The following is a 21,929-nucleotide window of genomic DNA, read 5'->3' on the forward strand; positions in this document are numbered from 1 at the left end:
TCAAACTCATGATCTTTTGAACTGATACGATTTAACCCTAGAGAGATTTACCAACTAGGTTATTATAAAGTGGTTATATATCAATGTATAACATATATGCATGAATTACCAACAAACCACGATCCTGTCAAGATGATATAATGGGTGTGTTTGATCAACCTCAACCAACTCAATAAACGATTCGAGAACAAAAAAAAAGTGATAAACATAACGTAATTATTCAGCATTGTCGCCTAATTTTGCACGACTTTGATGGTGAAATACTATACTTTATGACTAAAATTGACCTGAAATAATTGAAAGTTGATCATGTTGCATTAATTAAGAAAAAGAAAAGGTGGATAAGGTTTTCATTTTGAAAAGAAAATAGTGTATTTTACAAATTATTGATTAATCATACATATATATCAAGCACTTTCTTCTCCAAGTGGGAAGCCTTGAACAAATGTTCCATCAACTTTAGGTTATAAAATTGCATTAGGTAATCTCCATCCAATAATCCTAAGTTTCGATAAAGATGATCAGAAATTGGTCACCAAAACCCTTTTTGAGTGCAAACTCAAGAATTCTTAACCGGGGAAGTTTCCAATTGATGCATTATATTGTTATTTACTAGTATTATACAACTATACTAATATAAACTACTATTTTATGAAATGTTTGTGGGGCCTGTCTTGTGGCCTGTAATATACCTTGGGCCAATATTGAGCCCATCATAAGCCCAATAACTTGACAAGTGATTGCACGCGCACCGATGAACCCACAAGCCATAACCCAATGCACACAAAAGTAATAGTATGAGATGAAGCCCAGATGAATGTTGGGCTTGGGCTTGGGCTTCAGTTGAACGCTACTTCGATAGTGACCAACACTTATTTAAAATGAAACAAAATGGAATATTAATTATGAAGGGTCTGTTTGATTGTGGCGGTCACTCGTTTTGGTTCTCCTAATCCTAATTGGAAAGGGAAATTGTAGTCGCTCCAAACTCCTTCCTATTTCGCTGTCAGTTAGTTCACTCACTCATTCTCATTCACTCTTACAGAGCCCAGACGACGAGCACTGCCAAGCAAGAGACGCAACTCGGGATTCACCGCCAATGGCGTCCCGGACTCAAGTCGATGATCTCTTACTTAAAAAACTATCATTGCCACCGGTATCATCTTCAAAATCGAATCCAAGTCTTTCTGTCTCTCACGCATTATCGTCTGTTGAAGCCTTCTCTCCCTCTTCTTCATCTTCCACCGCCATCGCCGAACCCGAAGAATCAAGGTCCTCACTATTGTTTATGTTTTTGTGTTTTCGATGATTTAATGTCGAATTTATGGTTGCTTGATGTTTTCAGAGTAATTCTGCGCCAACGAAGCCGATCGAAGGCCAAAAGACCGGGACCAGTGGAGTTCGAAAGAAGGTACGTTACTGTGTTTTCTCTTTTGTTCTCATATATATATATGTAAAATTTGTTCACATTTCAATTTGGATTGGCTGTTTGGTTGCGAAAGGAAATAGAGCAGTGGGGGATAGATTTAGGTTTCGAATATTTTTTTTTTGTTCCGACTGATAACTGAATAACGCTTTCAATTACGGAAATAGTATTTGTATGAGTAGGCTTTAGCGGGGTGCTTCAACAGAAGAACGTTTTCATTTAATTACGGGAAAGTGTATTGTATAATTAGTCTCATTGGATTGCTTTTCACTGGCGAGCCTTGAATGTCTTCTCGTCGAAGTTTGTTTAGCTTGTCTTTGCTAAAACTTTTGTGTTTAACTCGATTGTTTATGGGTCAAAGTCTTCATGCAAGAGAATTACCTTGAAACTTGGAGTTAGGTACGGGATTCTTACTTTTTTCCATTGCGTTATTCTGCTCTCTTTTTATGGCATTATGGTTTTCATGGATTTCACATTTTCATGTGCAGTCATAGTTTAATTCTCTGCACAAAAGTGGGGTCTCTGTATCAGGAGGAGATGGCTGAGAAGCTGCACAGGTCAATTTTCTTCGTTGTGTTTGTCAGTAATCAATTGGTGATTTTTCTTATATGTTCTGATAGAGGTCGTCAAATACGTGAGTAATACACAGCTTCAAGTATATCTGAACTTTACTGTTATTTCTATTTGTAAATGCAGATTATTATCAAGATTACTGCTGGGAAGGGTGTTGGAAAATTTTTGATTGGCAAGTAAGTCTTTCTATTGGCTAATGTTATTTTTTTGGTAGCTGCTGTGTAAAGAATGATGCCAAGTGCCTTAGGCTGGAAAATATATTTATAACATTGAGTGATTTTGGTTTTCAGGTTGTTTCATATCCAACTGCTATTTGATTTTATGTCTGGGCAAAGTTATGATGCAAGAAAATTACCTTGCAAATTCGATTTAGGTTAGAGTTTCTTACTCTTTCCATTGTTCTGTTTATTTTTTAGGGCATTACGGTTTTGATGGATTCCAAATTTTCGTGTACTGTCATTGTTTCTAAGCCATTTCTTAATTTGAGTGCATTACAGAGAATGTTGACGTCTACACCACCTATTTCTCCTGTTATCCTGTAGAAGGTAACTTTGTACTTCCATATGTTAGCCGTTGCACTCTTGTAACTCTATCATTGAACCACATGATCGCCTGTATTTAGTTTTACTTATTGTTTGGTTAAAGATATATGGACAAGCCAATGGTGGATTTATAATGAGTGCAATCCATAACCCCTGTGGGCCCGAGTATGCTTGCTGTGTCAAGGTGAACGGCTTGAGTTCCTTGTTAGATACGTCTGGAATCATAATTGAATGAATACGATTCTGTTTTTCTTATCGCTTTTGTTGCATGCATCAATATTTAATTTTACCTTTTGCAGTAATTTATTATAAATTTTGAATCCTGATTTTTTTTTTTTGTAGTTTAGAGTTTCTATAAAATGACATGTAAGCCTGTTGAGAAATACAGTGAAGTGAAAATTTCTTACACTACTCGTAAATCCACTGATTGATTTTCTGGCTCAAAATTGTTTTGTTTCCTATGTTGTTACAGTTCAATTGTAGCTGTCAACGACCTGCTCTGGAATCCATCACTGACAATATTCATGGAAACAGTCTTTCTGTAAGTCATTTGATCATGTGATACTGCTCGTCTTTCATTTTGCTTGGATATGATCATATGATTAATTGCCACTCTTTTTTCTTTTGGTGCGCACTTCCCAGACCCCTCCCTGCGTAGATACTACCTGTCCCCAACCCCGCCCACTGCGAAAGCTTTGTGCACGAGAGTTGTTTACCTACCTACCATTATGTATTGATGGTCTTTCGTCAGAGTTGTTTGGTCTGAATTTAACACCCCACCCCTCAAAAAAAAACCACACACACCCAGAAAAGAAAGGGTTAAAAGGTTACATAACTTAGGTGACTATGCTTTTGCAGTGGAAGTGTAAGCTGTACTCAGCCTTACTCACCATTTTCTGGAATGAAACCTGTAACCCCACGTGTAGAAAATTATTTTCCCACGTGAGTTTGTATTTCTTTGTTGATTGAACCATCTACAAGTTGAAAATGAAGCTGAGTTTTATTCTGAGCTCTTCTGCCTTTGTTGCCACACTTCTTCTTTTTATGGTATTTACTATTTAGAAACTATTCTTACCCAAGCTTTTTTCTTATTTACTGAATGGTTGCTCTGATGCTCCCTCAAGATGTGAAAGTTATATTTCTTTGAGTTCTTCTATTTACTGAATGTTAAAGTTTTAGGGAATCGCCCCTCCGCTGAGATGGTTGTGAGTCTTGTGATGCCCATCACCCATGCCAATGGTTTGGTTTTGAGTCCCCCAACCCATTTACCCAATAAAAAATGTTTTTGATTTAGGATTAATTTAGAGGTCACCTTCCCAATTACATTTTTAAGTATTCATTGCTTCAACTACGAGAAAAGAAAATGTGTGAGCACCAATATTCTTATGTTCATTCTTTATATTTATTCCTCAGGACTGGAGACCCTCCAGCAAAGGAATCTATCATACCCCCAGGCAGACATCTGGTTGTTTCCCTGCAAATATGTGTTATGCAGGGTTTATCGTTTGTCAAAGCTCGTTTGATTTCGATGGAAATTCCTGCACATGGTGAAAGTTTTCCTAATCTAGTTTGTGTGGGGAACAACTCTAGTTCGGTGACTAATACTTTTGAACATAAAATTGATGGAAGTTTTACTAAGTATGCTTTCTGCTTCCAATGCTGTGTCTAATCACGATGGAAACTGAAGGATATAAAGCTCTGGCTTCTTCGGGAGGTTATAAAGCCGTAAGTTGTTTTATTTTATTTGATGTATCTCATTGATCTTTGATACCAAATTGACAAATTCATTCTTACCATGTTAATGCATGTTGCTGCTCTTTGTACTGGAGTCTTTAGCTGTCTTCAAAATGATATAAAATGGCCATTGTAGGTTCATTTAAGTGACATATACATGAAAAAACACATCTGACTCAATCAAAACTCTATGAATGTGATAATCCATTTTCAGCAATTTTTGATGTGCTCCTCTCAATCAATTTCGTATGCATTAAAAAATGTAAGTATCGCAGTACGTTTTTGTCTATTAAGCCATTATATTAATATGTAGGTTCCTTGCTCTCTTCAAGTTGTGGAGTTCCTCATAAAATTGATTGGGCCAACTGTTTCCCTATATTCTTTCCTTTTTAGAAAGAACAGGTGCAACTTCAATCAATGCAACTATTTCCCCATCTTCTTTCCTTTTAGAAAGAACAGGTGCAACTTTCAATTGATGAATCAACTTCAGCTGATCTTTTGAAAGCTTTGGGGCTTGGGCTATTGTGTAGTGTTGGCTTTCACATGTTTTTTTTGAATAAACATGTTGACTTTTACATGTATCTTATGACATGTATTATGTTTGCACTTTGAAGAGTGTGGTAGAGCTGGTCATGACTATGTGAGCTTAGGTTAGGTCTGACCTTATCAAGGCCCGGCTATTAGGTTGCCTGTATGGCCAAGGCCTAAAGAGGTTAAAAGGTTAGGTTCCACCCATTGATCTTTGGCTAGTTGACTTATCATATATTGCAAAATGATTTTCTCTTCCAGCCCTCCCTTCCCCACAATATATGTGGATGTGTGTGTCGGTGCATCTATTTGTCTATCTTTTCTGCTTTCATATTTGACAAGTAGTGTAATCTGTTCAGTTGCCATCTGCAATGTTGCATAATTTCATTTATACTTCCATTATCCTTGGAAGAGAGTTCTTCATTCTTCGATGAACAAATGCTTTTTATCATCTAAAATGCCTTTTTTGGGTGGTTGTAAGATAGAATGGCAGAGTATCTCTATCTGGAAACCACATTCATGTTCAATAAAGAATTTTTATTGCAGGAACTGAGTGAGAGAAACTAATTATTGTCTGTGAGAGGTATACAAATGTTGCTGTCTTGGCTCAATCACACTTTTATGTTTGCATGATTACTTGAGAAAGAAAAAAATATGAGGATATTTAGTATACATACATCTGCAAGATGATAGGGTACCGTGTCCTTGGACTACATAATCCTGATAATAGGCTACTCGATAGATTGCTCGAATCTTTTGATATTCTTACTATCAGATTTCTATCATCATTTTTTGTGGTTAGCGCCTAATTTCTCCTCACTTTCCTGCATGGAGATAATTATTACCACCACTTGTGCACCAGTCAGTTGCTGAACTGCCCCTTTCTTTGCTTTTCAGGGGAGATTGATGATCTATCGATCATTGTGAGCCTTTGTGCTCTAATATTGGATTTTACGTCAGAGGTGGCGTTTCTTAATCATCCTAATTTTGGCCATATCTCCCTTTATATTCTGTCTCGGCTCTTGGTTAAGAAGTTTGGCACATGGGAAGGTAAAAATGCATGGTTATTAATCGTATGACAGGCACATTTTATATTATGTCAGGTATCGGGGATGACCGAAATTTTGATTCATGAACGTCAAATATCAAAGGGTTGGATTGGTAAATTGTTTCATCCAAACACATTTGTTTGAGTCTTAATTAATTAGGTGAATGTATAAAGTTTTGATGGATGGTTATTTGTATTATTGGGGAACTTGTTGGGTTCCCCTTCGATTTTTGTTTCTAATATATGATGTCTTGTGGATGGACTCACTGCAGGAGAGCTCTGATGAATTGCTCTAGCAGAGTTGGACCTTTTGGAGATAGTGGTATGAGGTTTCTGAGAATTGGCTAGTATACACATAACTTTTGCTTGCTTCCTAATTATGTATTTGATAATTGAGATTGAACTTGGAATCAAATTTATGGTTGTGGTATTGGTCCAGCCTATTCTTGGTGGACTGATAGATACCCATCTATGACGGAGGCAGCTGAGGGTGGGTTGGATGAGGTAATACTCGCTTGGGGATTCGAATCAGCTTAACACGTGTGAAATTATTCGTTGATTTTGTAATTTCTTCTCCATAACGATAATTTATTGAATGGCTATGTTATAATTCGACTGCTAGGCTAGCAACGCATGGAGTTGGACACGGCCCATTGGGATTAGGCCTAGATATCATGTAGCTGGGTCCTGATCCATTGGATACAGGGCCAGTTTGCATGTAGTTTGGCCCAGATAACATGTTGTTGGGCCCCGGCTCATTCAAATGGGGCCCCATTTGATGTTGTTGGGCCCTGGCCCATTAGAATTAGGCCCAGATCGCATGAAATTTGGTTAAGTTAGCATGTAATTGGGCCCAGGCCCATTAAATTTAGGCACAGATCGCTTGATATTGGGCCCCGGCCCATGGGATTAGGCCCAGTTAGCAAATAATTATGCCTGGATCATTAAGTTGGGCCCACTTTGCATGTAGTTGGGCCTGGCCCATTAGAATTGGGCCCAGTTAGCATTTTGTTGGCCTCACCCATTGGAATTGGGCCCAGCTCCCATATAATTGGGTCTAGCCCATTGGAATACTGCCTGATGTATTTGGGCCAGCCCATTGGGCCTTGCGCCCAGCTAAAACGTAATTGAGCCCGGCCCACTAAAATTAGGCCCAGTTTGAATATAGTTGGGCCTGGCCCATTTAGTTAAGCCCACTTTCTATGTTGATGGGCCTGGAGCTTCGCAATTGGGCTCGTTTATCATGTATTTGGGCTAGTCCGTTTGAAATGGGCTCATTTCTAACGTAATTGGGCCATGTTCATTATTCAATTGTTAGATTCTGCCCAATTAATATTTGAGTCTGCATCATGTAAGACAAGTATGATTGCTTACATTGAAAACCTGTTTTTGCAAATCATAAATAAAAAGTGCTGCCAAACCGTAAACCTGTAGTATCACTGATTTAGTTATTACCACTTTGTCAATATGAACCACAACAAGGTTAAAAGTTCATTATTTCGAATGTAGTTGTCAATTAGGCCCAGTTCGCATGTAACTGGATTTTTACTTCCATTGGGCAAGTACAATCCGACTTCGATCCGAACAGCAAATTGGGCTCAGACACTTCGGATGGATTTACGCATATTTGATTTTGGCCTAAATACCATTAAATTGGGCCCACCCACATTATACTTGGGCATAACGCATGAGTCCCGTTAAATTGGGCTCATGCCATTTCAATCGCGTCTAACTGAACCTTTTCAGGTCGAAGCTCATTATGTCAAAATATTGGGCCTCAAACAACATTCACTACCCCTTCCACCATGCGACCAATACATATCTGGGCCAACCCAATTAGCACAGCTATGATGGTGACGAACCAATCTAGTTTGGGCTTAAACCAGCCCAGTACACTGAACAAACTACTAACGAACCTTGAGGAAACACACTTATTTGACACACCCGTGCAAAATCTAAGAATATCATAACCCATGAAGGAGAAACAACATTAATCTCACAACAGTAAAAGATGGATTTACAAACACATGAAAATTATAATAATATACGATTAAAAATGCCAATATAGAACTAATGAGAAGAATCAAATGATGAATCGATGGCAAGGAAATGACAAGTAGTGCCAACTAAGATGAAGATGATGCATCATTTTTGGTTTGACCACTTCTAAATCTGATATGAAGAAGTAAAGCTACTATGAGAGGCATAGATTGCAAGAAAACTCACAGAGTTCCATTAACACGGACATGGAGTGGAGGCCCCCGAAAAAGATTGGCTCGTCAGGGGAATCAGTTCTTGCACGAGCTCTGAGGATGTCATTAGCATCATCAATCACTGCAGCAGCTACTATGGTGTACTCACCAGGGACAAGAAAATACAAGGAGAAAGAATGCCTGGATTCTAGGAGTGCAGGAACCTCCATGGTGATCCCAATCTATACACCTACCAAAATCACAAACAAAAAAAAGAGACGATAATAAACCCACGACTTGTAAAAATCGAAGCATGTAACATTTTCTTTTATGCCAATGTTTACATTCCCATCAAGTGTCACACATGCTGAAACTCTGTTAGAGTAGCCAAGATCCAAATTTCAATAATACTACAAAATAGGTGAAGCATTGGAGCCAAAAAAAGAAAAAGAAAAAGTGGAGCAAAAGAGCATTTTACAAACTGGTTTATGTAAAATGAAATATTTTAACACGTGAGTTAAATAATAAAAGAACATATATAGTCCTATACGATTATTGGAGAGCACAACACTTTGGATCAAAACGAGTAAATGGCAATGGACAAAACAATACAAAATGTATGATCAAGGAAATGCACAAAAATAACCACCAAATGGTAACTAGAGAATTATGATGTCGTAAGAAACCCCTACCAGACCATAGAACAGTTGGCTTCACACCCTCAACACAAATTCTCTCCAGCTACATCCCTGCATGTAATACTAAGACTTATCTTTATAATTTCCTTGGTATTGCTTCGAACAAGAACTTCCATAGGAGTCATGTCATGTGTCAGTGTCAGCGCAGAACATTTATCAGCACATCTTTTTGCAATTTAACGTTGCTAGGCCCAATCTGGAAGGGCCTGGCCCAAGTCTAAAAGCTTTGATTCCAATTTATATGATCAAGCCAAATTCAAATGGCAGCCGAATTCAATGCGTCTCAGCACCAAGTCCAATGGGCATGGGCTCAATTACATGCTATCTAGGCCTAACATCTACGGGCCTTGGCCTGGGCCTGGGCCCGGGCTTGGGCGAACTTAATGCAACCTAGGCCCAATTCTTGTGAGCCTCAGGAATCAGGACCTTCCAATAGGACTGGGCTCAGTTTAACGTTGCTCAAGCCCAAACCGGATGGGCCTGTACCCAATTTTTCAGAACCCAATTTCAGAAGAGTCTAATGGCCGAGATGAGTAGAACAATAACAGTTGCTCCCGCCTCAGAAAGGAGTTACCAGCCTAGCAGTCGAATTGTAACATAGCTACTCAATAAGTTGTCGTTACGGAGAAGAAATTACAAAATCAATGAATAATCACAAAGGCCAAAAAAATACATGGGTTAAGTTGATTTGAATCCAAGTACAAGTAGCACTTCACATATAACACTACCATGATCCTACAATGGCCATTATATATCATTTTGAAGACAGCTAAAGTCCCAGTACGAAGAGCAGCGACATGCATTGACATGGTAAGAATGAATTTGGTATCAAAGGTCAATGAGATACATCAAATAAAGTAAAACTTACAGCTTTACCTGCTGAAGAAGCCACAGCTTTACATCCTTCAATTTCCGTTGTGATTAGACAAAGGATTGGAAGCATAAAGCATAAAGCATAATGATTAAAAAGGACGGTTTGATATGATCACTTAGTAGGTGCTAAGTACAATTATCTGAAAATACAAAAGGGGGAAAGAAAATAACAAACAGGCAACATTCCACAAAAACTAAGTAGTCAAAATTAACAAACCTGGGTTCATCTTCCCCTTCAATGGAAAGCACATATATGTGACCTCTTTGCAAGCAATTGGTGCTTCTTCAAGATAGCTGAAACAAATGCGCATCAGCTCATGTAAGAAACTCCGTGACATCAGTACCAACCAAAAAAGAAAGAAAGTTCAGAGATAATTAAGCAATCAATTTAAGATTTGCCTCACATTCTCTGCAACAAACAGGTTTTACAAAAGCAAATACTCAGGGAAAACTGGAAAAGAATGATGGAATAGTAGATGGAGACATATATATCCTAAAGAGTATTATTCAACTTAACCAACTATGCCACCACCCTCTAATTCTTAGCCGGAACAAGCATTTGCATGTGAAGAAGATGGATGGATTGGATATGGCATACCTCCCAATAACTTGTACGGAGACAAGAATATCACTTCCTTTGCCTGTGACCTATCCATGCTTCTGTAGAATCAAAACTTCGATTAAGAATAAGTACAATATGTCATAGATAATAAAGATATAAGACAAAAGTCACCCAACTTTAACGCAATAGAATTTAACACTAGTTAGATTACCCAAAAGAAGTGCTAGTATTTTTAGCCAATTTGCTTCCCCAAAAGAAGCTATAGGTACAATATGGTACATACAGTTAGCTCATTTACTATAAATGTATATACAATAGGCTCAATAATGCCATTTCAAATAGTTTCCAACAAGTAGACAGACACAATAGAATTGGATTCAGTAAGCTTTCTAGCACTTCAAATTTCATCCATACAGTAAAAAATAAAATTTTTAAAAAAAAACAGTGATACAAGCGTCAGGATTATCTGCTTTCAGGCCAGCAATGGAAAGAAATATATGTTCTCATCTATGATGTTAGTAAGTTGGGCGCAAATTACAATAATGAACCACGAAAAGCTATTTAAGAAACACAAAGTACGTAGTACATTTTATGTTTTGATTAGTAGAAACACAGAGTGCACGTTAGCTAGGCTGCTAATAATGTACCTTCGCTCACACTCAGGCTTGATATTAATTTGATTATCCTCTCTTCCAAAGAGTAGGCAACAGCCAAGCTCCTTTGCTTTAAGAGAATAGTTTCATCAGTTGATGCCGAATTCCTTGAAGCTTCGTATTTCAAATACGCAACGATTTTGAATGTTTTAAGGTTTTTAAAAAAAAAATTCGACGGAACATGAAAGACACAAATACATGCGCAATAAAATCGGCTAATCAAATAACCTAAAGCTTAGCTACAGAGTTTTATGCAAAGAGTACCAAACGGAGGTTGATGGATGACAAGAATACCTGTCAGGAGAACGTCGAAGACACGATCCAGAAAAAGATTACCGACTGCATCATAAACCGTGCGAAGCGGAAGCCAGATAGTCCCTTTGCAAAACTAGGTCACCAGAAGAAAACCGGCTAGGCGTTGCTCGTCTCTCTCCTTTCAACAGCGTCGAGCAACTTTCAAGCGACGACGACTGTTCCTGCTGTGAGTCCTGAATAGAAATTACGAAAGAAACAAAAACGAGAGAGTAAAAATTGAGAAAAAGAGACAGAGACAGAGCCGTTGCTCACCATCGGAACGTGTAGACTGTGTAGTTAGTTTCTCGTGACGAGCGCGAGAGTTTTGGCTTTTGAGAGGTTTAACACTTTAACTGGTTAGGGTTTTGAAGTTTGACACTGTCGCTGCCCTTTCAGAGAGGTCTGAATCTGATACCTTTCGTGATCTCAACAATAATGCAACGAGAAAGATATAAACTATTATTTGTCCCACATCGTTTTCATCTGAATTGGAATGTGAGTTTAAATAAGTCAAACTCAATACCACGCGCCAGATCTGGGGGGAGTGGGGTGGGGCTGATATGCGCGATCTCAACCCTAAACCCGAAGTCCTGGTTTAAGGGCATTGAAGCGGGAGGTCTTTCCCACGGTGTTTTCCTCCAAGTGGTAAATCAAAAAAACGCTGAACCATCCGTGCGTCAGTCCCGACGTTGGCCCCTCGAGAAGTTGAAGGTTGCACCCTCTTCACCTGCATGGCTGTATAGTGGGTGCATGACTTCCTTCCTTCTTGGGCTTCCCCATTTTTTCCAATTTTCAAAGAACCCCAACTCAAATGTTTTGGCGCAGCCCTACCAACTAAATAATAAATAACGCTCGGCCCAATAAGCACCGACATATGAATAGTCATGCTTGCATGCTTGCTTCAGCAACAACTAATATGGGCCATCCGTGCGTCAGTCCCGACGTTGGCCCCTCGAGAAGTTGAAGGTTGCACCCTCTTCACCTGCATGGCTGTATAGTGGGTGCATGACTTCCTTCCTTCTTGGGCTTCCCCATTTTTTCCAATTTCCAAAGAACCCCAACTCAAATGTTTTGGCGCAGCCCTACCAACTAAATAATAAATAACGCTCGGCCCAATAAGCACCGACATATGAATAGTCATGCTTGCATGCTTGCTTCAGCAACAACTTATATGGGCCAACTGAATGGCTGTATCGTGGGTGCATGACTTCCTTCCTTCTTGGGCTTCCCCATTTTTTCCCATTTTCAAACAATTAAACCGTCTTTCACAGCCCAAAAACCTGGTAGGCAGGCCACTTTCCAGAAGCGGAGACAAGAGTGAGGACTACGAAAAGGTCCATAACAGCGTATTTGACGCGTTCTACCGTCCATCATTCTGCGCCTATCCCACGTGTCTTTTTTGGATCTCCACGTTGACGTGTCAACTTCTTATTAGCCTACGGCTCGGCCCAATAAGCACTGACATATGAATAGTCATGCTTGCTTCAGCAACAACTAATATGGGCCAACTGAATGGCTGTATCGTGGGTGCATGACTTCCTTCCTTCTTGGGCTTCCCCATTTTTTCCAATTTTCAAACAATTAAACCGTCTTTCACAGCCCAAAAACCTGGTAGGCAGGCCACTTTCCAGAAGCGGAGACAAGAGTGAGGACTACGAAAAGGTCCATAACAGCGTATTTGACGCGTTCTACCGTCCATCATTCTGCGCCTATCCCACGTGTCTTTTTTGGATCTCCACGTTGACGTGTCAACTTCTTATTAGCCTACTTGACGTCCAACCGCAGAGGAGGTAATCTCCTACGGCTCTGGCCACAAACTCAAGGCAAACCATGAACAAGTAGTTTAGTTTTATGTGTATAAAAAAAAAAAGTAGTTCAGTTTTATCTCACGGGGTTTTGCCTGGAAACGTGTACGTGTGAAGGTTCACACGGAAACACGGTCTGACTTAGGCATGCTACCTTGGAAAACAGTAGCTGTCACTTAACCAATTAAAACTAAAAAGACCGAATCTTTTATCAAGACTGTGACAATATAGGGGAAGTTGAACACGTCCATGCATTTATCGTATTAAGATTTGAAAAGACGAAGAAGTGAAATTTGACGATGATGATGAAGAAGAAGCAGCTCCACGTGAAGGTAAAACCATTGAAGCTCGAAGGATTCTTCAACAAGGTTGATGATGGACGAGAAAGGAAAGTGAAGCTCGAGATGAAATGGAGAGGGCCAAATTCAAATGGGTTGGTCTCCTTTTATCGGAATTCGACTTGCCGGAGGAATTACAGCACAGAGAGGTTGGTGAAGAAAGACGAACCAATTGAATGGGACGATGAGTTCGAGAGCGTATGCAATTTCTGGGTCTCCTCTTCCAAAGACAACTGCTTGTTGGGTTCATGGGCTGTGTCATTTCATGTTCTATATGTAAGTATTGTTCCTTAATTTCATATCCTGTTTGTCTCCATTTATACATGGAATTTGATTTTTTTTAATTGATAACTGATGGTTTGTATATGTATTTGAAAAACAGAGCACAAGCCTAGATTCTACAAAATCCAGTGCTAAATATGCCATGCTGGGTAAAGCATCGTTTGATTTAGCAAATTTGGCATCAACCATAGGGTCTCGAGTTGAAAGGAAGCTTCCCGTTACATTATGCCGTGATGGGATCGTCAGAGAAGCAAATCTTCTGGTGAGTGTATCCTTTGCCGAGGTCATAACCTCTAATGAGTCTGCAGGAGTGGCACTAAATTTGACAGAGTCAAACAGAGATGGATTCTTCAGAATGATGAAGAATCTCACAAGTCAGAGGAAAAATAAAAAGAAAGAAAATGAGGGTCAAGAGGATCAAATCACTACATATGAATCAGACCAGTCTAGATTGTCTGACTCAGATGGATCTCCAACTGGGAACAGTCTAAGTTTGGAGACTCAGTTGGACTTGGTTCAAAGTAAGGGGCTATTGCCATGGAAGCGAAGACGGTTAGGTTTTAGACCAACTATGAAGCAATGTGAACCAGTGGATAACTGGGAAATGAGAGAAATAGTAAGCAGAGATGGGAAAGCAAAGCTCAAAGCAAATGTGTTTTTTGCTTCCTTTGATCAACGGAGCGAAAAGGCAGCCGGAGAAAGTGCATGTACAGCAGTGGTTGCAGTCATTGCTGATAGGCTCCTCTCAAACCCAGACTCAATGCCAGCAAGAAGTGAACTTGACAGCCTCATCACACAAGGTTCGTCCGAGTGGCAAAGGCTTTGCAGCAACGAGACCTACATGAATTCCTTCCCAGACAAACATTTTGATCTTGAGACTGTTTTGGAAGCAGAGCTAATGCCTACAACAGTCTTGCCAGATAAATCCTTCACTGGGTTTTTCAGTCCTGAGAAATTCGAGTCATTGAAGGAAGCTATGTCTTTTGATGAGATTTGGAATAAGATAAGCAACACCGACAACGATTACGATGAACCAAAGATTTATATTGTGAGCTGGAATGATCATTTCTTTGTGTTGAAAGTTGATATTGATGCTTACTATGTTATTGACTCGTTGGGTGAGAGGCTCTATGAGGGATGCAACCGGGCATACATATTGAGGTTTGATGACTCAAGCTTGTTGCATGGGAAGGTGAAAAAACCCAGTACTGAATATGAAGCAGCAGAGGCAACAGAGAAGACTAAAGATGAAGAAGAATGTGAAGAGATCATCTGCAGAGGTAAAGAGTGTTGCAGAGAGTTCGTTAAGCAATTTCTCGCTGCTATATCGCTAGGGGAACTAGAGGAAGAAGAGAAAAAGGGAACAATCTCTAATTTCTCGCTCATTCAGCGTCTGCAGATAGATTTTCACTATTGTTCTTCTTCACTCACTTTTTCTTCCTCTTCTTCTGCAGAATCTTCCACCTACTCTCTCTTTTCTGGTGATGATTGTATCTAATGTGAATCTAAATAAGTAAATTACATTAGTGGAAACAACTTTATCTCATTTTTCAGAACTCATCCATTATTTTCAACTTCCATACAAAAACATTTTAAAGTAACTGGCAAAAGACGGCTCCACTACCACTAACAAATGCCCTTATCCAGTAATCATTGGTCATGTCTTCCCCAGTTGCTAACCAGACCAATAACATGGGACCAGTGACCCAGGTTAATGTCTCAAGATTACATCTTATTGTGAAGGTTGGTTGAAAAGACGCATCTTTGCCTTTTCTTTTCACATAATACTAAACTTTAGAGGCAAAAGAAGCTTTTGGCACTCAAATTAAGTTTAGCAGGAAAATAAAGTCATATTAATAGTACCACTCAAACCAGCTACTAATACCAAGGGTTAGAGAGGGTACCTACATAAACTAAGCATGAAAAGACTAGTTTATCATCAAGCAACTGGAAATTAAAGAAAGTATGAAAAGCCTAGTTTATAAACTAGCATGAAAAGACTAGGTTACCTCTATGACCAAGCAACCATAGTTGTTTTCCTTCTCCCCATCTCACTGTTCTCTAGAATACCATGAAGTAAATAAAACAATGAAAACACGCAAGTAAATGTCACAACAATCGGTAGTTTTCATGGAAACATGTTATTTATGCAATATTCCTTTGTACAAGGCACATCAGAAAGCCCTCTGTTAGTTTGCTAGTTAGCAGCTCATCATTTAAAAGTTGAACAATATTTACAAATAAAAAAAGGAGCTCAATACTACAAAAAAGGGACTCGGTTATACAATAAACCCCATTAAGCGTAGCTAGACTGCAAAAGAACTTCAGAGAAAAATCCTCAGAAGATCATGTTGATAACTTAACGCAACATTAGATTCAAAAAAGTAATCTACGAACCTGATTTCCACATTTTTTTTTTAACTTGAACGAGGAAATGGACGCTTTGGTTGCCAACAAAATTGCTGATCTTCCTCAGGTTGATGGAAAACCGCCTTCCCCTTTCTTATTGCCGCTTCTTGATCTACAAATTCACCCTCAAAACTCCAATTGGCAGAAACTAAGTCTTTTGGGACATCCGAACTGCCTTCTGTGCAGAAAGAAAACCCCTTACGCATTTGAGGAGTCGGATCATTGTAATCGCTCCTCTCTTGAGAATAAACATGACCAACATACGCAACCTCATGTGACAGCTTGCTTGCAGCACCAGAGGGGGGAATTGAGAAGGGGCCCAACCTCAATGACAAATCACATCCGATCTCGGGAGGTTTTTCAGGAATGCACCTAATGTCTGTTTGAGTGATGTTGATTGAAGAATCCACATTGCAGGAAAATTGGTTCTTGGTAGGCTCAATAGAACTAGAAATTGGTTTAGCAAGAATTTCAGAACCAGGCTGGCTTTCTTCCAACTGAAATTGATTTCCATAATACAAGGGGTAAACTGAATACAAGTTGGAGCTAGGATAAGTTTCCATTGGTAGGCATTGGTTATTGCTAGCCGGAGAAACAAGATTAGCTACAAAAGGAAGTTTGCTAACAGTAGAAGTATTTCTCTGGCCAACAAGGTTTTGTGAATTAGAGCCTGGACTAACTGAATTAAATACCATCTGTTTTGGGAAATATGTAGAGTTAGGCATGCACTGTGAATTGGCTGTATGATTTCCTTGTGTGGACTTTGCTAGCATAGTGGGAGAAAAACATGGTGGATCTTGAGCATTGACACCAAGGTAACATCTCAAATTGTTATTTCGCTGGCTCCTTGAGGTTCTTCTCGCTATGCAGCCCAAACTTAGAGCAGCTGAATTGAGCACATTGTGATCACATTTCAGAACAACATTCTTTGTGAAGTAAAACAAACAGGAGAACCACAAACATAAAATCTCCACTGCACGCTACACTCTCTAAAATTGATATCAAGACATCAAAGTTCAGGTAAGACCAAGCAAGAAAATCCCAGATGTTGGTATGCTTTATTGATTCCAAAGGGAACTATTCAAAGCAAAAAACTAGTCAAACTGGATTGATAGTTGGGTACCTTCAATGCAAGGTTGAAGAAATTGTCCAGTTTCAGAGCTCTCATCAAGCCGAATTATAGTATTTATGGCATCATTTGCTCGGTCCCAAAGTGTGTTAAGGTCCATGTACTCAGCCTGTGCATATATCAAAATGCAAAACATGATCATGGCAGAACAAAGTACCAAATCAATCAATAAACTAAAACTCTAGTTTTCTTGATGGAAATTGTTTAAAAAGGTCACGTATTCATCATTACTTAAACATCTCTCAAATAACACATTCTGAACTTAGCTCCAGAAGAAATAGTTGATAAATGCAAATTTTGTATCAATCTTTATACACTATAAAACAAAAAGGACTATTGAATATCAGGCAAAGATCAAGGGTTTACACTCCATTGGTCCACAATTGCAGCAACAGTTACGGAGGATGAGCAATTAAAGATACACCAGCGAAAGAGAGTAAATTTGTACCTCGGAATTGGCTTTTGAGTACATAATTTCTTCAACCTTCAACACAACGATTGGAAGCTTCTCTTGCCATTCCTTGTTTTTCTTGGTTGCAGCGCTATGAGTCTCACTTACCACTCTAATCAAAGAGAGAGCAAAATTCAAGATTTCAATAAACCCATTTAACAAACAACTGCCAAACACACAAACAAAATGAGAAAGGGAAGTGGGTGCACCTGAAAATTTCTTGAGTAAGAGAACCTCTGATGATTTTGTGCCTATCACTGTGCCAAGCTCTTCTAACACATTCATAGGGTCTTGGCCCAGGTCTAGGCATCTTCACTGAAAACCCCCTTGAAAGAGAGAGAGAACTAATTTTGCTCCGGCCTTGTGTTCTTCCCTATTGCTCGTGCCCAAACTAAGAGGGCAAGCGATGGAGCGGAAGGGAGAGTACCTCACTTCTTCAAAGGCTTTTCTGCTTTACCCTTTTCTTCTTTCACTCTTTAGTTTCTGTCACAAACTCCAAATAAAAAAGGTTGCTGTCACAGACTCAATTATTTCAAAAAGAAGGTTTCATTTCATTGATTAGTTTTGATGTGTTCCCCACTCATCCACATGCCTGTTTCCCGTAACCCCATGAGTCTGTGTCCTCCTCCACTTTATTGTTTGGTCTCTCTCTCTTTTTTTCTCTTCGAAAACTCTCTTTCTAAAAGTCTTAAATGTCCAACGGCTCCTGACCGTTCAATACATCCGATGAAGAAGTAGGGGGCGGATAGCAAAAAACACTACTAATTATATAATTTATATATGTCACAGTCACTAGCGTCCAAGCAAACCCCAACCTCCACTAACTCTGTATAAAGGAAACTCCGAAACTGTGAACATGGTGGATGGCCCCATTTACAATCCCTCCTGAAACCCTCTTATATATTGTCTTCGTATAATCTTCTCTTCTGTCAATCTTCGCTAAGATTTCGTCTTCTTTAGGTGCTTATTTTCTAGCAAGTATAATTGCAAAGACAGTCTCCAACGACAGAATTGGAATAAAAGGGAGCTAAAAGTATGAATGTTTTAGCTCTTAAGGCTGCTCACCCACCAACTGTCTTCTATGGCTAAACCATCAACCAACGTAAAGTTGCAGTTTGGGTTTGGGTATCGCAGCCCATCCTGTCCAACATAAATGGGCCTCAAGTAGCATGTCTCAATTAAACCCAATAAGTCAATATTAAGTTTAGCAGGCCCAGCCCAAACAAGAGACAAGTTCTTACCATCAAATCTCTAACTAAGCCCATCAAAAACAAAACGGCAAGGCATGGAGGCTGGACTGGAGCAGTGGAGCGTATCTTATTCTTTTATCCCCAGTCTGAGCTAAATGGGGCTAAATATTGCTTGAGCTTGAAGGATGCTTATGGACTTATAATAGAGCCCAAATTAGAAAAATAAATAAATAAGTAAAATAGAGTCCAATGAAGGATGGATTCGGTGAAATTGGGCACCACTCTTCCTTTGAGATTAATTGGCCCCAAAATCGTGTTGGCCTTGACAACTAACCCAGCCCATAAGCCCACTCTTTTGGTCACAAATTAAATTTTTACTTCACGAAAACAATGCCCACTAACATGCACAAGCACAATTTTCCCTCTTGGGAGGAGGTTCACATGATATCAGTATTGTCCACTTTAGATTACGGATAATGCTAGAGACCTCCAAAATTTAGCTCCCAAAAGTCTCTTAAATCTATGTGATATTAAAATAGTCATTGATTAAAAACACACACATAGAGCCCACTTCATATCCAACACTCCACATTAAATAGAGGTCTTTTATGAGTAAACTTTTAATGTGTAAAATTTTTACTTATATACCATTTCATTTTGCGATGTTCATCCGACGTGTGGCAAATATGACACTTTGACGTCACCTTAACACTAATCACAAAATCTAGTATAACCTTGAGCGTACACGTGAGCCCACACACAACTCGTACCATGCCACATAATAACTGTGGGTCTCATTATCTTGCTTGCCTGCCACGTGTACTTTTGATATGATAACAAACCAGGCTCCTTTACAAAAATTATTAGTTTAATGGAGAAAAAGCGCAAAGTTGCGGGGAAAAAACTGCCCATCAAACCTACACAATAATCCTCCTGTCTCAACTCTTAAACCGTGATAGTCCAAAATAACGGACCATACGAATTGATCAACGTCTGTGATGAACTGAGCATTTATATAAATAGTCATTAGTGCATTTAATCACTATCAATTCAGATTTTAGTGGGCATATCTCCGCCGTTAATCTAGCACAGTATTGGAATAGAAACACCAAAGCCAGTGACTCTCTCTCAAAGATCAAATCAATCACTCGCTCTACACTTGGAAGAAAGCAAGTCGCAATAGTAGTGAACAGCCCAAAAGCAATGCTGTCTCCAACTCCACTCTCTCTTTTTTGTGCTTTACTCCTCTGCTTGCCTTTAGCCATTGTCTTCACCGTCACCACCCCTACCTCCATCGCTACTACCACCGGCCGCGGCACAGCCACCAACTCCACTTCGAGGGACACCCATTATATTCAAGTACCCAAAATTCAAGCAAATCCCAAAAATCAAAAAATTATAGCCAAAATCAAAATTACACCCCTTGGTTCACCACCACCGCCGCCATCAAAAGAAGACGATGAGACAATCCTTCAACTTGCATCCCGGCTTAACCCGACTTCGAGACGACCCAGAAAGTTAGCATTTATGTTCTTAACTACGACTCCTCTACCTTTTGCTCCACTTTGGGAACTCTACTTCAACCAAACCCCCAAAACCCTCTTTAACGTCTACGTCCACGCAGACCCAAGTAAAAACTATACCCCTCCGTTCACCGGCGTGTTCGCTCACCGACTCGTTCCTTCCAAACCCTCTAAACGCTTCACTCCCACTCTCGCCTCCGCTGCGCGTCGATTACTCGCACACGCGCTTCTTGACGACCCCTCGAATGCTATGTTTGCGCTCCTGTCCCCGTCGTGCATTCCGATTCATTCATTCAACTTCACTTACAGAACGTTAATGAAGTCAAAGAAGAGCTTTATCGAGATTTTGAAGAACGAGACGAACGCGTACGGTAGATGGGCGGCGCGTGGAGATGACACGATGCTTCCGGAAGTGACGTTGGAGGAATTCCGAATCGGGTCTCAGTTCTGGGTCCTGACTCGTAAGCACGCGAGGATTGTCCTTGGCGATAAGAGGATTTGGCGCAAGTTTAATCAACCTTGTCTGGATATTCACTGTTGTTATCCGGAAGAAAATTACTTTCCGACACTCATTCACATGCGCGATCCACGGGGGATCGTGCCGGCTACCCTCACGCACGTGGACTGGCGAGGGAGACGAGACGGGCACCCTCGGATGTATAATGCATCAGAGGTTGAGCCTGGTTTGATCATGTCGTTCAGGAAGGAGAGGCCGAGGTACGGTGATGATGGAACGAACGGCTCTGATTCGTCCGTGACGCGACGGAGCCATCCTTTCCTGTTTGCGAGAAAGTTCTCCCCGAACTCCGTTCTGCCCCTGTTAAATATAGCAAACGTCATATTTAAGGATTATTTTTCTTGAGTGGCAATGCTGTAAATTTCGCGGTGTTTAACGTACATAGTTGTAAAAGAACCAAAGGCTTGGGAAAGAACCCGTGCTTTTGCCTTATGTTATCTTAATGAAAGATTCGCCCAGGACTCTTCCGACTTTTTATTTTATTTGATATTCTGGATCAAACGGTGCGTTTTGAGGATAAAAGTGCCAACTAGGAGCGAACTGACGACACGAGATTTAGACATTCGAAATTCATTGCATGAGCAAGTGACACGTGTAAGATTGAACTGCAATGTCTATCCAATACATCACGGCTCTTGTCATGTTGAATTGACATTCATGGACTTCCATAACTGGATAAAGTGGGGATGGGGTGAATAAAGATAGTGACATGTAGAATATTATATGTTGGGCCCCTATGGGCTTTATTAGGTTCCATAGGAGTGGGGGCCTATTGACCCAAATGGGCGCCTAAAAGTTGAGTTTTAGCTTCATGGGTGGCCTGACTAGCAATTAATATTTCTTGGGGTCATTATGGTAAAATACGAGGAAGAAGGCTTTCATTCTCAATCCCAGTACAAAACCTTGAATGGGTAGAGTTCATTCTAACCAAGTAGTTTATGTTAATCATCAATAAACATGAAATAGCCTAAAATTTATTTAGTTAAATACTAACTAATTTATAATCAACTGTTCAAGACAAATGAAATATGTTATAAAGTAATGATTTTCATTTTCTATTTGCTCATGATTTGAACTAATTTATAATCAACTATTCAAGACAAATGAAATATGTTATAAAGTAATGATTTTCATTTTCTATTTGCTCATGATTTGACGTCAC

General features: G+C 39.7%; 3 protein-coding genes and 2 long non-coding RNA genes across 16 annotated transcripts; 3 read left to right on the forward strand and 2 right to left on the reverse strand.

Moving 5' to 3' along the window:
* The first annotated feature begins 1,004 nt into the window (after nt 1-1,004).
* Nucleotides 1,005-6,476, forward strand: LOC120004759. 8 transcript variants are annotated; one of them, XR_005469640.1, is made up of 9 exons: nt 1,006-1,983; nt 2,123-2,175; nt 2,290-2,372; nt 2,497-2,544; nt 3,014-3,082; nt 3,955-4,266; nt 5,701-5,765; nt 5,907-5,964; nt 6,124-6,476. It is a non-coding gene; the product is annotated as an uncharacterized LOC120004759 (long non-coding RNA). The 8 variants fall into 8 exon arrangements; XR_005469636.1 differs by having other exon boundaries at nt 1,005-1,272; nt 1,346-1,983; nt 5,701-6,476; XR_005469635.1 differs by having other exon boundaries at nt 5,701-5,964.
* Nucleotides 6,477-7,274: 798 nt separating this feature from the next.
* LOC120005140 lies at nt 7,275-12,009 on the reverse strand. Of its 5 annotated transcripts, none has more exons than XR_005469746.1 (6): nt 11,397-12,009; nt 11,124-11,305; nt 10,213-10,274; nt 9,618-9,908; nt 8,736-8,792; nt 7,275-8,293 (listed from the first exon to the last, which is right to left on the reverse strand). It is a non-coding gene; the product is annotated as an uncharacterized LOC120005140 (long non-coding RNA). The 5 variants fall into 5 exon arrangements; XR_005469742.1 differs by having other exon boundaries at nt 11,124-11,308; XR_005469743.1 differs by having other exon boundaries at nt 11,124-11,317.
* A 1,126-nt stretch (nt 12,010-13,135) lies between these two features.
* Nucleotides 13,136-15,101, forward strand: LOC120006510. Its single transcript, XM_038856565.1, has 2 exons — nt 13,136-13,542; nt 13,649-15,101. Exons 1-2 carry the CDS (start codon nt 13,228-13,230, stop codon nt 15,044-15,046), a joined length of 1,713 nt encoding a protein of 570 aa, XP_038712493.1. The 5' UTR covers nt 13,136-13,227; the 3' UTR covers nt 15,047-15,101.
* A 784-nt stretch (nt 15,102-15,885) lies between these two features.
* Nucleotides 15,886-18,132, reverse strand: LOC120006511. The gene is made up of 4 exons (XM_038856567.1): nt 17,747-18,132; nt 17,535-17,649; nt 17,081-17,195; nt 15,886-16,843 (listed from the first exon to the last, which is right to left on the reverse strand). Exons 1-4 carry the CDS (start codon nt 17,845-17,847, stop codon nt 15,966-15,968), a joined length of 1,209 nt encoding a protein of 402 aa, XP_038712495.1. The 5' UTR covers nt 17,848-18,132; the 3' UTR covers nt 15,886-15,965.
* Nucleotides 18,133-19,578: 1,446 nt separating this feature from the next.
* On the forward strand, nt 19,579-21,232 carry LOC120005084 (glycosyltransferase BC10). The gene has a single exon (XM_038854536.1). The coding sequence runs from the start codon at nt 19,931-19,933 to the stop codon at nt 21,110-21,112; it is 1,182 nt and encodes a 393-aa protein (XP_038710464.1). The 5' UTR covers nt 19,579-19,930; the 3' UTR covers nt 21,113-21,232.
* The last annotated feature ends 697 nt before the right edge of the window (nt 21,233-21,929 follow it).

Source organism: Tripterygium wilfordii, chromosome 9 (assembly GCF_013401445.1).
Source record: "Tripterygium wilfordii isolate XIE 37 chromosome 9, ASM1340144v1, whole genome shotgun sequence".
Classification (NCBI taxonomy): Eukaryota; Viridiplantae; Streptophyta; class Magnoliopsida; order Celastrales; family Celastraceae; genus Tripterygium; species Tripterygium wilfordii.

Coding starts and splice junctions, on each gene's coding strand:
- LOC120006510 (XM_038856565.1), top strand. CDS start 13,228: ATGATGATGAAGAAGAAGCAGCTCCACGTGAAGGTAAAACCATTGAAG. Junction 13,543..13,648: donor TGTCATTTCATGTTCTATAT/GTAAGTATTGTT, acceptor TTTGAAAAACAG/AGCACAAGCCTAGATTCTAC.
- LOC120006511 (XM_038856567.1), bottom strand. CDS start 17,847: ATGCCTAGACCTGGGCCAAGACCCTATGAATGTGTTAGAAGAGCTTGG. Junction 17,196..17,534: donor ACTCAAAAGCCAATTCCGAG/GTACAAATTTAC, acceptor ATATATGCACAG/GCTGAGTACATGGACCTTAA. Junction 16,844..17,080: donor TCTTCAACCTTGCATTGAAG/GTACCCAACTAT, acceptor TGCTCAATTCAG/CTGCTCTAAGTTTGGGCTGC.
- LOC120005084 (XM_038854536.1), top strand. CDS start 19,931: ATGCTGTCTCCAACTCCACTCTCTCTTTTTTGTGCTTTACTCCTCTGC.